General features: G+C 36.4%; 2 protein-coding genes across 2 annotated transcripts; one reads left to right on the top strand and one right to left on the bottom strand.

Moving 5' to 3' along the window:
* Positions 1-2,349: 2,349 nt before the first annotated feature.
* Positions 2,350-4,812, bottom strand: LOC123885186 (PR5-like receptor kinase). Its single transcript, XM_045934453.1, has 2 exons — positions 4,426-4,812; positions 2,350-3,745 (listed from the first exon to the last, which is right to left on the bottom strand). Exons 1-2 carry the CDS (start codon positions 4,595-4,597, stop codon positions 2,460-2,462), a joined length of 1,458 nt encoding a protein of 485 aa, XP_045790409.1. The 5' UTR covers positions 4,598-4,812; the 3' UTR covers positions 2,350-2,459.
* Positions 4,813-6,708: 1,896 nt separating this feature from the next.
* Positions 6,709-8,158, top strand: LOC123886028. The gene is made up of 2 exons (XM_045935365.1): positions 6,709-7,131; positions 7,376-8,158. Exons 1-2 carry the CDS (start codon positions 6,709-6,711, stop codon positions 8,156-8,158), a joined length of 1,206 nt encoding a protein of 401 aa, XP_045791321.1.
* Positions 8,159-14,802: the final 6,644 nt, after the last annotated feature.

A 14,802-nucleotide genomic window follows, 5' to 3' on the forward strand; every position in this document is an offset into this window, starting at 1 on the left:
TCACCACAAGAGTTACAAGATTTAGAGTTTTTCCTAAATCTACCCTAAGCCCGAATTTCTTCCCGTGACCAAGAAATTCAATATGAAAGTGTTTCCCAAGGTGATAGAATGTTTCCCTAACCCTAGAGTCTTCCCAAGATGAAATCTCTCAACCCTAGCCTTTTTGTTAGCCTTTGAAACCCTAAAATCCCCTTAAAAAAGTCAGAAAACGCATAACATATATATAGGTCCGCAGGCACTACGCCTGGGCGCAGCCTCCCACGCCTGGGCGTGAGCAGGCAGAGTTCAGCCCAGTTTTTCACGCCTGGGCGCCAGCTCCCACGCCTGGGCGTGAGCAGGCAGAAACTACCAAAACATGATTTTCTGATTTTTACATTATTTCAAGGCAATATTCAACATTGTGTTCAATATAAGCCTGAATTAAGACCTATAATGAGTGTTGTGGTAAAAATGTTGGAAGGTTCATTAGAAGTTCCAGAAACTTCTAATCCATTTCAACATGTGATTGATGGGACTAATTTTGCTATGCATTCAGTCCAAGGGTCAAATACCAATACAATTAGTGTTTCTTCTTCTGGCTCTTCTAATATGGTAAGTAATTCCAACATTGTATGTGCTACTCCTATTATGAAGAAGTATGAGATTGAATTAGCATCTAGCATAGCACGATGGAGTGAATATATGCTACATGTTGGAAAGAATTAATTCCATGTTGTAATTATAAGATGTAAAATATTTTCGTTTCTATTGGTTTGACACTTTGACTCAATGGAATCTATTTTATTTTGGTCTCCTGTTTTCCAATAATGAATAAGTAGAGTCTCCGGGATTTGAAACCCCGACTTCTGCATATATAATTTAATATCTCTACAAATTGAGCTAAGCTCAAAGGCGATTTTGCTTTAGCATTTAAATTACTTTTAAAAAACGATTGAGAAGTGAGAAATTATTATTAATAACAATGACGTCAAGAACTATTTCAGTATTTTACCACCATCTTAGGTGTGATTTTAAAACCTTTTGCTATAATCAACCTTTCAATTTATAAAGGATAGAATTTGGAGGAAGATCAATTCTTGGAGTAGTAAACACCTCTCTCAAGAAGGTAGAGAAGTTATAATTAAATCGATCTTGCAATCCATTAATTCCTACTTATGTGATGAGTATTTTTCTCCTTCCTAGTACTCTAACTGAAGAGATAGGAAAAATGCTCAACTTTTTATGGTGGGGTCATAGTGGCAACAATGGTCGCTGCTTACATTGGCTATCTTGGCAGCGTCTCTCTATAACCAAGCATGGAATCTAGTTACGAAACCAAGCAGTTTAAGCACAAAATTATTCAAAGCTAGATACTTTTCTAAGTGTGATTGTTTTGAGGCAAGCATTGGGCATAATCCAAGTCATGTTTGGAGGATTGTTTGGAGCTCAAAATCTGAAAGGGGATGTAAATGGAGCATTGGTACCAGAGAGAACATTAATATATATGGGAGCAAAACTGGATCAAGGAAGGTTTTGTCACTTCCTACTCCATCTAATGTGCAGGCTTTTGGAAGCATTACAAAAGTTAAGGAGGCTTGTTCGATAGCAGCACTCTGAGACACAGTGCAGACCCCTCTTATTATGTCTGTCTGTGATGATGCACTATAGTTCGGAAGTTGGAACACGATGATGTTTATTTCGAACACAATGCATATAAATTATGTGTGAATATTGCAGGTATTCAATACAGAGATGGTGTTGCAGGGAAATGGCAACAGATATGGCAAGCAAAAATTCCTCCAAAAGTGAAGAATCTGATATGGAGGATTGGTTGTAACGTTTTACAAACGCGTACAAGGCTGAACAGTCGTGGAGTGCAGTTTCCAACGCATTGTGCTGTATGCACAATGGAGACGAAAACAGCATGCACGGGTTATTTCTATGTTCAAGAAGTGTTGAATGCTGGTAGTGAGCAGATCTCTGGGAACATATATATGCAGGCCTGAATGTTAATAATAATATTGCAGAAAATTTGTTTTAAATTCTGCACAGGCTTGATAAGGAGCAGCAACCATTTTCAGCGTTATGGCCTGGGATAATATCACCGACTCTAACCAGACTGTAATAGAACTTCTTTAATTGTTAACCGAAAAGTTAGCACATTCACTAGCAAGTCGTTGAATCAGTCTCTATAAAGAATCAAAGTTAATATCATCTTTTTGTTCACATATACCAGGTATCCTCAGCAAGCAACTTCAATCATTATATCTAATGCTCGGTAGGATTACAATATATAGAAGGCAAAAATCTCCCTAGCCGCCTTTAAATATATATCTATTTTATATATTTTATAAACAAAGTCAATATACATTGTATAAACAAATAGAACTATTGTATAGAAATTTGAACACTTGGTTGGTAGAATACTATAGCGCTTCAATAAAATCAAGGAGTCACCGTGATTTTTGTTAAATTTACGATCATTCCAAACATGTTTCAATCTCAAATACATTGTGTTTGGTTCTGAAACCAAATTCTCTTAAAGATTCTGTATTCCACGAAGACGTAGTTGTATCAGAATCTGCAATGCTTCCTTCTGTAGTCAAATTTTCTTTAGCGGCCGGCACAAGATTTTCAAAGGGAAATGGAGGTGAAGAAATTTCTATTTCACCCTCTAACATCTTCACAATAGTACTCATTTGAGGTCTATCATTTGGTGAATACTGAACACACCATAGAGCAACCTTTAACATTCTCTCGGCTATCTCATTATCTTTCTCTTCGATTCCACAAAGTGCGAGCATAACAACCAATTCATTATTCTCAAACATTTCCCAAGTCCATTTTGGAAACCATTGTTGCGATTCACTATAGCTAGAATCAAAATGTCTTCTTCTCCCTACGATTTCAAATAGAAGAATACCGAAACTATAAACATCACATCTATATGTCACTGGATAAGCCTTCCACATTTCAGGCGCGGCGTAACCTCTTGTTCCTCTAAAATGAGTATTCATAACAATTGTACTTTCTCTACTCCTTAATTTCGCTAATCCAAAATCAGCTATCTTTGGTACTAAATTCATGTCAAGAAGAACATTTTCCGGTTTAATATCATAATGAATTATTCTATGTTGACATTCCTCATGTAAATAAGCAATTCCTTTAGCTGTTCCAATTGCAATATCATGAAGCTTTCGTAACTCAACTTCACGATTCGTGCTTCCAAATAAGTACTTATCTAAAGAACCATTTTCAACATACTCATAAACAAGTGCTCTTGTGTCATGGTGAAAGCAGAATCCAAAAAGTTTGACTAAATTATTATGATAAGTTCTTCCAATTGTGCTAACTTCTGCTTTAAATTGCTCTTCCATTCCCATATCCAAATAGTTTAGAACTTTTACAGCAACTTTTTCTCCATTTGGAAATTCTCCTTTGTAGACAACACCAAAAGCACCAGAACCTAATATGGTTGAGTAGTTCTTTGTAATTTCATCGAGTTTTTCTGGAGTGAATCGAATTGGTTTTTCTCTATTGATGTTGCTTAAGAATCTTTCCATGGTTGGAAATTCAGCTTTTGAATCTTCTGGTATTACAACTTCAATTTTGTTGGTTGCATGTAATGAGTTTGAAGATATTTGATTATCATTTTCTGTGGTTGAAATCTGACTGTAAGCTGGAATTGCTGTTCCTGCTTTCTTCAAGCACTGAATAATAGCATGTACTATTGCTGTAACAGCAATTATTACCACTACTCCATATACTACAAAACAAAATGAAAATAGATTATAATTCTACATTAAATTATGCTTTTCCAATCCTAGAACAAGACATTTGTTTGGTAGGATAATAGTTTAGTGGCTAGACGCTAAACTCATACACCGTAAGTGTGGACAAGTGGGAAATCCCGAGTTCAAACTCAGGCCCCTACAAATTTATTTCAAAGAATTGATTCAACACGATTCCTATTTATATAAGTGCTTATTTATAATCTAAGGGCTCGTTTGGATTGACTTATTTTTGAGCTTATGCGAAACAACTTATGAAAATAAATAAGGTTTTATGTATTATTATAAGCTTTCAAGGTAGTTTATGAAAAATAAGTTTATAAAGATACAATTTTTGTTGTGAAAACTTATAAATTAACATAAAAGTTTGTTTTTTTACATAAGCTTATTTCATAAGCTAAAAAATAAGCCAAATTCAAACAGGCCCAAATCTATAACAGACAAACTGTTTTTATATAAAATATTTTTTCATAAGATATCACAGAGCTTATAGAAATAAGCTGAAAACTGCTTATAGATATATTATAAGTTGTTTCTATAAGCTCTTTCAAACAATTTCACAAGTGATTATGTTAGTACATATTTAAAGCATAGTATATTCCATTTTCCATACTACATGAAAAGGATTAGTTATCTATTGTTGTTTGTTTCATACCTACAGATTCTGCTACTGCCCATTTCATAGTAGAATCAACTCTATCACCAAATTTCGTAAAAATTTCAGCCTGATGAAGAATTCCAGGTTCAAAATTTCGTAAAAATTGTGGTTCAAAATTGCCTGATGAAAAGGTAGGAGGAGAGTCAGGAAACTGATAGTGATAACTCATGTTTCTTCCTTAAGCGCTTCTACAGAAAAGCCTGAAGAGTTTATGTTTGGAATTTGGATTAGCAAAAGATACTCAAATAGCATGCAAATGGTATGTGTCAAGTTATGTAATGTAACCATTCAATATGTTAGTGTGAAAAAAGAAAATGGTTCCAAAAACGCGGTTTTACTTGGTCAAGGTTGTCAGAAAACTATTAGAAGTTTCAAAGTAGTATAATTTTTAAACAAATAATAAGAAAACGAAGGATACACCCAACTATGAAGTATAGATAGAGACTTGTTGGATCAGGCATACTCCGATCTCAGACACGCGTCAGTGTCGATCCCAACAGGACATCGATATTTATAGGTTTGATCTAGTGATGAGAAGTTTGGATAGAATGCATGAGGTCCTAGATTCATTGACTACATAGTAAACAAAACAAAAAAAAAAACCAATTTAGTAAAGAGAAAAAAGAGTAATTTAAAGTTTTTTTTTATGTATTGGTTGAAACTCAATACCCTAGAGCCGGAGGAGAAGGATCATGTTTTTTTTTTAGAAATTAATTTATATGTGATGACATGCGTCATTACATGAAAATAAGACCAATTTCAAGTGTTTTTAGAAGAATTGTAACTCATTTCATGGAAGAATAATGCACTAGTTTGAAGATATTTGCAAAGGATGAAAGTAGCTGAAGAATGAAGAAAATAGCTAATATTCTGCTTTTTTCGCCCCAGGCGAAAAATCCTGTGCCTGAGGCGAAAAGTCCCAGTTGAAAAATACCTCTCTGTTTGCTTGTTCGCCTGAGGTGAAAAATCCTTGTGCCTCGGGCGAAAATTTCACCAGAAAAATTACCTCTCTGTTTGCCTGTTCGCCTGGGGCGAAAATGTTGGTGCCTCAGGCAAAAATTATGTGCTTGGGTCGAAAATGCTTGTGCCTGAGGCGAAATTCTCATTTATTGACTCCGGTTATAAAAGGAAAACGCAGATCTGAGATAGGGGATCGAAAATTGACATTGGAAACATCAATTTTGAGAACTTTTGAAGATCAAGGAGCTTGGAGACAAGGATTTGAAGGTGGAAACACATCAAAATCATCTTGTAATCATGCTTTCTTTCATTTCTTTGATTGTAATGTCTTTTATTACTATGTGTAACTAAATTCTCATGATTGATCCTTACGGGATTCTTAATATTATTTCTCTTGAACTATGTGATTATCATATGTTATGATTAATGAATTACGAAGTTAGTTTCTTCAATCATTCCTTGTTCTTAATGCTTTGCATAACTTGATCAATTGTGTAATGTTTTCAATTATTTGTTTTACTATGACGATATGAATGAATGATCGATCTAGGAACGATTGATCAATTAACTTTCACTTAAGACATTTCGGATCGTTAATTGAGATTAAAGGATTAAAGGTTGTAAACCTCAATTGATCATAGATTACCTAAGACATTAGGGATCGATGATCAAGGGAAAGGATTATGTTACCAAGACATTGGGCATAATTATTTTTGATTTAATCTAATCGTGAAACTAAATTGAGTAAATTCGTTATTATACATGAAATTACCAAGAGAAATAGTAATTAGATGAACCAAAAAGATCAATCGCTTTTCTCCTATTGATTTTAATCTTAAGTTATTTCCAATTTTTGTGATCGAAATTTGAATCAACAAATTCCCCCCCATTTTTACATTGAAATTTATATGTTTAAATATGAATTCAATTAGTTTTTTGAATTACAACAATCCCTGTGGAAAGAACGATTTTTATACTACTTGACGGCTATTTGTACACTTGCAAATTATTCATCAAGTTTTTGGCGCCGTTGCCGGGGATTGTTGATTGATTCAACAAGGCAATTGGACCATACTTAGTTCACTATTTTAGTTTTTTTTTGTTTATAAAAAAAATACAAAAATCGGTTTCATTTTAAATTTCGTTTTCACTATTGTTTAGTGCAAGTGCTACTAAGGTATTTTCTTTGTTGTTTAGACCAGGCAGGAAGTCATGCTTAAATTAGACAATCAAAATGAACTGTTAACAAGTTACAAGTTAATGAATACTCTACTAAAAATTATTACCACGCAATTAGCAGCCCAAGAGCAGATGAGCTACATGTGGAATGAGAAGCAAAACAATCCACATTTCAATGCCTATAATCTTGGAGGGAAGAATCACATGAACTTTTCTTATGGAGCTAATTCTTGTTTAACTCAAAATAAAGCCATTCCTCAAGATCAACAGTCGGAAGATCACCTTGCAGATTCTTTTGAAGATAGTCTTATCTTAGCTATCAAGGTGACTCAAGGAAATTTTGAAGCAATGAAGATTAGCCAAGACCAAATGAAAGCTAACCAAGACATTGCTAACAAGAATCATGAAGCTTCAATCAAGAACCTAGAAACTCAAATGGGTCGATTGTCAAGGCAATTCGTGGCTACTCAAAATAATGGCTTTGAAGGTTCTACAAAAGATAATTCTGGTCATGAAAGCTGCAATGCGATCAATTTGAGAAGTAGAGTGGTTCCTTCACCTGAGGTTGTGACAAAGAAAAAAAGAGTCTAGTGTTGAGGGAGTGAAAGGAAAAAATGATCTTGAGGAAGAAGTCGAAAATAAGAGTGAAAATGAAAAAGTAGAAAAAAGTGAGAAAGAAAAAGAAAAAGAGGGAGGATTTCAAAATGAGATTGAAGGTGAGATAGAAGAAGTAGTCGAAAATGAGAGAGAGAAAAAAATTCAAAAAGAGAGTGATGAGAAGTTTGTTGAAAAGAACCACACATTGAAGAAAGGTCAAAGCTTAGAAGAGAAGGATAACAACAAAGGGCAAAACACTTCATTCCATGCCAAGTTGCTGTATCCGCGAAAGAAGAAGGCTAAGGAGAAAGAGCACCAACACTTCAAAAATTTCATGAAAATGCTTCATAGTCTCCAAGCGAATATTCCTTTTGCAGAGGCTTTGGAACAAATGCCCATATATGCGAAATTTATGAAGGAGCTTTTGACAAAGAAACGAAAACCTCTTGATGATGAGACGGTAGACATGACCGAAGAGTGTAGTGCAATAATTCAAAAGAAGCTTCCACAAAAGAGGAAGGATCCGGGAAGTTTCACCATTCCATGCTCTATTGGAAACTTACATGTTAGGAGAGCTTTATGTGACTTGGGTGCAAGCATCAATTTGATGCCCTTGTCTATGATGAAGCGCATCCCGGGTGCCGTGGCTAAACCGACAAAGATGCAATTATCTCTTGCCGACCGGTCAATTACCTACCCACATGGAATTTTACAAGATGTTTTGGTAAGATGTGCTGAATTTGTATTCCCTGCTGATTTCGTGATTCTAGATATGGAGGAGGACGCTGAAGTTCCTCTCTTGTTGGGAAGACCATTCTTAGCCAACGGAAGGGCTCTAATTGACGTTGAGATGGGTGACCTCATGTTTCGTCTAGACAATGAACAAGTATGCTTCAAGGTGTTTGAAGCAACAAAGTTTTGTGGAGTGGTACCCGAATGTTTCAAGGTGGATGTGTTAGAGGATGTGGCAAAGGATGTGAGAGAAGAAGAATGAGATCATGAAATTGAACTTTTTCTTCAACAATTGGATGAGTGCCAAGTAGCGGAAACGCTAAAAGTGGAGGAGACAGTGCTAGTGGAGGAAGAGTTTGAGCCAAGTCCTCCGGGGTTGCAAGAACTTCCTCCTAATTGGAAGTATGTATTCTTGGGAGAAGAATCAAAGCAACCGGTCATACTTAGTAGCTTGCTTACTCCTTTGGAAGAAGGATTATGACACTTCGGCTTGGAATTTAAATGGTATAATCCCTGCCTTTTGCTTGCACAAGGTGTATAAGGAGGAAGAAGTCAATACGGGTGTGGATGCTTGTAAAATTGTTATTCCTCCATTGGAAGGTTTAGTAAAGAAAGAAATGATGAAGCTAGTTGAAACCTTCATGACGAGTTTTAGGAAAAAGAGTGTGGATGATTCTAAGGAAGGTCCAAAAGGAGCACGAAAGAAGAAAAGAAAGAAAGGGAGGAATAAGCAGATAAAGTTCATTCGCCGTCCGACAATAGTGAAATCATTGCTTGTTGATCAGAATAATTCTCGGTTGAAAAAAGATCAAAAGAGGAGTTGGGGTGAAACAAGTCTGAAATATCCTCCCTAATTTGAAGTCATGGACCGTCAAGCTATTGACGTTACAAGAGCGCTGCTTGGAAGGCAACCCAAGGTTTTATTCACTAAACAATGTTTTTCTTTGTTTTGTTTTGTGTTTTGCAGGTTCAAGAAGACAATAGAGGAGTTGGAGTATAGTGCATTCGAAAGCTGGAAAAAAAAATATCAGGTTTTCAGATATTACCTTTTCCATGTGTACTTTTTGGCCTGCTTCGTGCGTTTATGTTGAAGTTGTTACTTGCTCTTTATTGGTCATGAATAAGTACTTGTGCTATTTGTTGTTTTCCTTGAATGTCTTAGTCTTTTTGAAAACCTCACACTATTTGAAATTTGTTTGGCTATCATGTTAGATTCAAAATTGTTGACCAAATGCATGATATGAATGTGTGATGTTTTTGATTGTTTCTGATGCATCATAGTGATAATTTAGGCAAAGCTTAGGGACTCGCACAAATATTGACCATAGTTTAATCCAGCATAACCGTGAGATTTTGAGCCCAAACACTGATTTCTTTTGATGATTATGAGAATTCCACTCTTAGCTATGTCTCTAGACTTTGCGCATGTTCTCTTTAATTGATGTATTGTTGTGATGCACACACGAGGCAAGTTGTTTGGTACCTTGAGCCTGTTCTAGCCACCTTTATCATTGCTTAAAGAAAAATGTTTTGTTTGTTATCTGACCCAAGTTATCAAAATAATATAAATAAAAAAAAATGATTTTCTTGATGAATTAGATACCTTTAGTGGTTTTTGCACAATGCATGTCACTAAGTTTGGGGTTGCTTTTGGAATTAGCAACAACTTAAGTTTGGGGTGGGTATACTAGAGAACTAAAAAAAAATTATGAAAGAAAAATTCAAAAGTTCACCAAGAAAAGAAGTTCGAAAAGAAAAAAAGAAAGAAAAAAAAATAATCATGGTGATCTTCTTGAAAACAAAAAGAATTCCTTGAAAGAAAATTGTTCTCAAGTATCAATTCTTAAAAAGTAGGGTGGGGTGTTGTATCTATTCAATTTAGTGGTATCTAATTCATGTTTTTTTACTCACTTACCAGAAATGCCACCATCCACCTTTTAACCACGCCACGTTATAACCTATAAAAAGTCCTCTAATGTGTGTGCTCATGACATGGTGATTGATTTTTGAGAATGTCTGCAAATTTATAGTAGTCTAGTTATGATGTGTTGATTGAGTGAATATTACCCTTAAACAGGAGAGTCAGTGAGGGTGTGAAGAGATTAAGTATGGTCAATCTTTGTTTGATGCTCTTTGTTTTGCCTAAATTTGAAACTGTGTGTATTTGAATCATGACGAAATTGATCGTTGAAATATTATGCAAATTGCGTCTAACTTGATTGGGTTTGAGTTTGTGTAGCCAAATGGATTGAGGTAGTGTTTTGTGTTCTTAGAGATTGACATATTCCTCGAGGACAAGGAATGAAATAAGTTTGGGGTTGTGATGACATGCGTCATTACATGAAAATAAGACCAATTTCAATTGTTTTTAAAAGAATTGTAACTCATTTCATGGAAGAATAATGCACTAGTTTGAAGATATTTGTAAAGGATGAAAGTAGATGAAGAATGAAGAAAATGGCTAATATTCTGCTTTTTTCGCCCCAGGCGAAAAATCCTGTGCCTGAGGCGAAAAGTCACAGTTGAAAAATACCTCTCTGTTTGCTTGTTCGCCTGAGGCGAAAAATCCTGTGCCTCAGGCGAAAATTTCACCAGAAAAAGTACATCTCTGTTTGCCTGTTCGCCTGGGGCGAAAATGTTGGTACCTCAGGCGAAAATTATGTGCCTGGGGCAAAAATGCTTGTGCCTGAGGCGAAATTCTCATTTATTGACTCCGGTTATAAAAAGAAAACGCAGATCTGAGATAGGGGATCGAAAATTGACATTGGAAACATCAATTTTGAGAACTTTTGAAGATCAAGGAGCTTGGAGACAAGGATTTGAAGGTGAAAACTGTAACACCCAAACCCATTATTTATATATTTCTACCTTTAGTAAAATCTTTTTCAAAATACGCAACGGAAAATCACATTTAATTTATTGAATATTGGTTCGAGTATTATGTAACACCCCGAACTAACTACCCTTAAAAACGTGATCTTAAAAACTTTTTAAAGATAAGTAGCCGGAGCGCTACGGAAAACATTTTCAAAACGATCGTGCACACGACACGAAACGTCGCAGCGGAAAACATAACATAAAGGATTTTCAAAGCAATGAACATGATAGTTCAAAAGATAATTCATTTACATAAAACATAAGTTAAGATGTTCGCATCGATATACGACGGAATACAAACGATCCCCGACTCGATGTTACAATTACCAGAGCACTAACATACATCACAACCAAACTAAACTTAACAAAGCTATACAAAGGTAGCCTACACTAGCTCCTCACAAAAGTGCTCCACACCAAAAGGATCTACAGCTAAAGCTCGATCGAAACCTCGACCTGAATACCTGAACCCCCAAAGGTCCAGCACATAACAATTAGGTAGAGAGTTAGTAAACATAATCACATACATACGAATATAGAAACGCACCTATATTCAACCTATCACATATTACTAACTCACACACATGCCTCAATAAGCAATACACCAGATAACACATACTCACAAATACACAACCAGGTAGTTTCACGTCGTTTCGGACAACACAAAGAACTCACATAACACATAACACATAATTGCACATTTACTCAAATGCGACTAATGCCAAACATTCAATGTCATGCCAACCTAGACACGACTAATGCATGTGGTACCATCTTCTTTATCAAGGAACATTCCATTGATATTCTTCTTTATTGGACAAGTCCAATATCCTTCTTTATCAGACAAGTCTGATATCCCTAAATAATGCATGAATTTATGAATGCCATGCATTTACCAAACATATGATAATCACTTAGCACGAAGCTACTGCTCACTACATGGATAACATAATCCATTAAACTTCTTTATCAGACAAACTGATATTCTTCTTTATCGGACAACCCGATATACAAAATACATATACTTCTTTGACATTTTATATAAATGCCATCACACAACACAATTATTAAACATATAATAATTCCAAACCAAAACGAAACCAAATACATGGATACACACACTTTACAAGCATCAGCAAAAATTGCTGTCACTGAGGCCTTCGCTAAGCGAGGGCTTAGCGAGACATAGCGAACCACACCAGGAAGTCACCTGCTCATGGCGAGCTTTGGCGAGCTTCAGCGAACCTGTTCGCTACAGCGAACTCCTGGTCGCTTAGCGAACTACACCAGAAAAATATCTGTTCTTGAGTTTCAATAAGGCGGTTTAACACTCAAATCCATCCAAAATACATCATAACATGTTATAAATGCATAACAAGTGATCAATCATGTATATACCATACATATATACATGTATCAACAATCAAAAACACCAAAACACATCACACATACAAAATCATGTCAATTTCTTGCAAAATAAGCAAAGTTGCATAAACATGCAAAACCATCATCAAACATATACATATTCCCTCCTAGATGTTCATTAAGCATACTAAGATGAAAAGGACATGTTTATGATAAAGAAATTTCACCCAAACCCCAAAGAAATTGGATGAGAGAGTTCAGGAATGGAGGCTAGACACCTCCCCTCTCTTGGATCACCCAAGCTTATGCTTAACCACTCTCACCTTAGATTGAACGATGATTCTTGGCCTCTAAACTCTTCTCCTTGCTCGAGTTCTTCTTCTCTCCTAGGGTTTGCTCTTGCTTCTAAGCTCACAAACTCTAACTTCTCATGAAAAACAAGTTATGATACTATTCCTTAGTTTGACTTGCTACTTATACCACTCTCTATTGGTCATGAACCAAGCCCAATGGCTTAGGCCCATTAAGCTCTCACACACGCCCAAGCCCACTAACACGACAAAGGTTTCGCTCACAAACTTATGTTCGCGATAAATAATTATAGGTCGCGTAAATAAATATTTAACACTAACCCAAAATATATGCAAATATATAAAATATCGATTTACTAAAAATCGGGTCGTTACAACTCTACCCCCCTTAAAAGAATTTCGCCCTCGAAATTACGTAAGAGATAAAGCGGAGAACGAACCCTCAACGCGGCATCTTCGGTTTCTTGCATACCGGACTCTTGTGACCTTCCTCTCCACAATTGAAACAAAACACTTTCACCCGACAAGCATCGGCCTTGTGCCCAAACTGTCCACAATTGAAACACTTGTCGCTTTTCCTCGGGCAATCATATGACATATGACCCCGCTCTCCACATTTGTAACAACTTCCACTTCCTTGCTTCTTCTTTCCACTTCCATTGCCCTTGTTCTCATACGGCTTACCACGATCCAAACCTTTTCCTTTCCTATCATTCAGAGCCTTATAGTAGTTGGTCTTGGCTTTGCTATCTTCATCACAAATCCTTGCCTTGGTCATAAGGGTCGGAAAATCCCTGATTTCAGAAAATCCAATCAAAAGCTTGATATCCGGACGAAGTCCACTCTCGAACTTGACACACTTATCCTCTTCGGCTTCCACCGTGTTGTAGTGTGGACTAAACACACACAAAGCTTCAAACTTAGCCGTATACTCGGCGACCGATAAATTTCCTTGCTTGAGCTCCATGAACTCGATCACTTTCTAGTTCTTCACATCAGCCGGAAAGTACTTCCTTAAAAATTCCCTTTTGAAAGTTTCCCAAACGATAGCAACACCGTCCACTCCTATCCTGAGTCTCACATTCCTCCACCAAACGATTGCCTCCTCTCTAAGGGCATAAGTTCCCAAAGTAGTCTTGTTCTCCTCAGAACAACCCATTGCTTCAAAGATGATCTCAACCTCATCTAACCACCTAATAGCCCCCTCCGGGTTATAGCCCCCGGTAAACAGAGTTGGTTTATGCGACATAAACCTTTCCAATCTTTTCTCACTATCCCTTCCCGGGTCATTATCCCTTACCACCAATGTAGTCAAAGCAGTCAAAGCTTGTGCAATCTGAGCGTTGGTCCTAGCAGCAGCCATGATTCCGGAACGAATCACAACTCGACGTTAGAATGTATTAACAGTGTACCCAACACATGCTTCATACAAGAGAAAGAAAATCCTAATGGCTCACATGAACCGACCTGCTCTGATACCACTATTGTAACACCCCGAACTAACTACCCTTAAAAACGTGATCTTAAAAACTTTTTAAAGATAAGTAGCCGGAGCGCTACGGAAAACATTTTCAAAACGATCGTGCACACGACACGAAACGTCGCAGCGGAAAACATAACATAAAGGATTTTCAAAGCAATGAACATGATAGTTCAAAAGATAATTCATTTACATAAAACATAAGTTAAGATGTTCGCATCGATATACGACGGAATACAAACGATCCCCGACTCGATGTTACAATTACCAGAGCACTAACATACATCACAACCAAACTAAACTTAACAAAGCTATACAAAGGTAGCCTACACTAGCTCCTCACAAAAGTGCTCCACACCAAAAGGATCTACAGCTAAAGCTCGATCGAAACCTCGACCTGAATACCTGAACCCCCAAAGGTCCAGCACATAACAATTAGGTAGAGAGTTAGTAAACATAATCACATACATACGAATATAGAAACGCACCTATATTCAACCTATCACATATTACTAACTCACACACATGCCTCAATAAGCAATACACCAGATAACACATACTCACAAATACACAACCAGGTAGTTTCACGTCGTTTCGGACAACACAAAGAACTCACATAACACATAACACATAATTGCACATTTACTCAAATGCGACTAATGCCAAACATTCAATGTCATGCCAACCTAGACACGACTAATGCATGTGGTACCATCTTCTTTATCAAGGAACATTCCATTGATATTCTTCTTTATTGGACAAGTCCAATATCCTTCTTTATCAGACAAGTCTGATATCCCTAAATAATGCATGAATTTATGAATGCCATGCATTTACCAAACATATGATAATCACTTAGCACGAAGCTACTGC

The sequence above is a fragment of the Trifolium pratense genome, linkage group LG5 (assembly GCF_020283565.1).
Source record: "Trifolium pratense cultivar HEN17-A07 linkage group LG5, ARS_RC_1.1, whole genome shotgun sequence".
NCBI classification, from domain to species: Eukaryota; Viridiplantae; Streptophyta; class Magnoliopsida; order Fabales; family Fabaceae; genus Trifolium; species Trifolium pratense.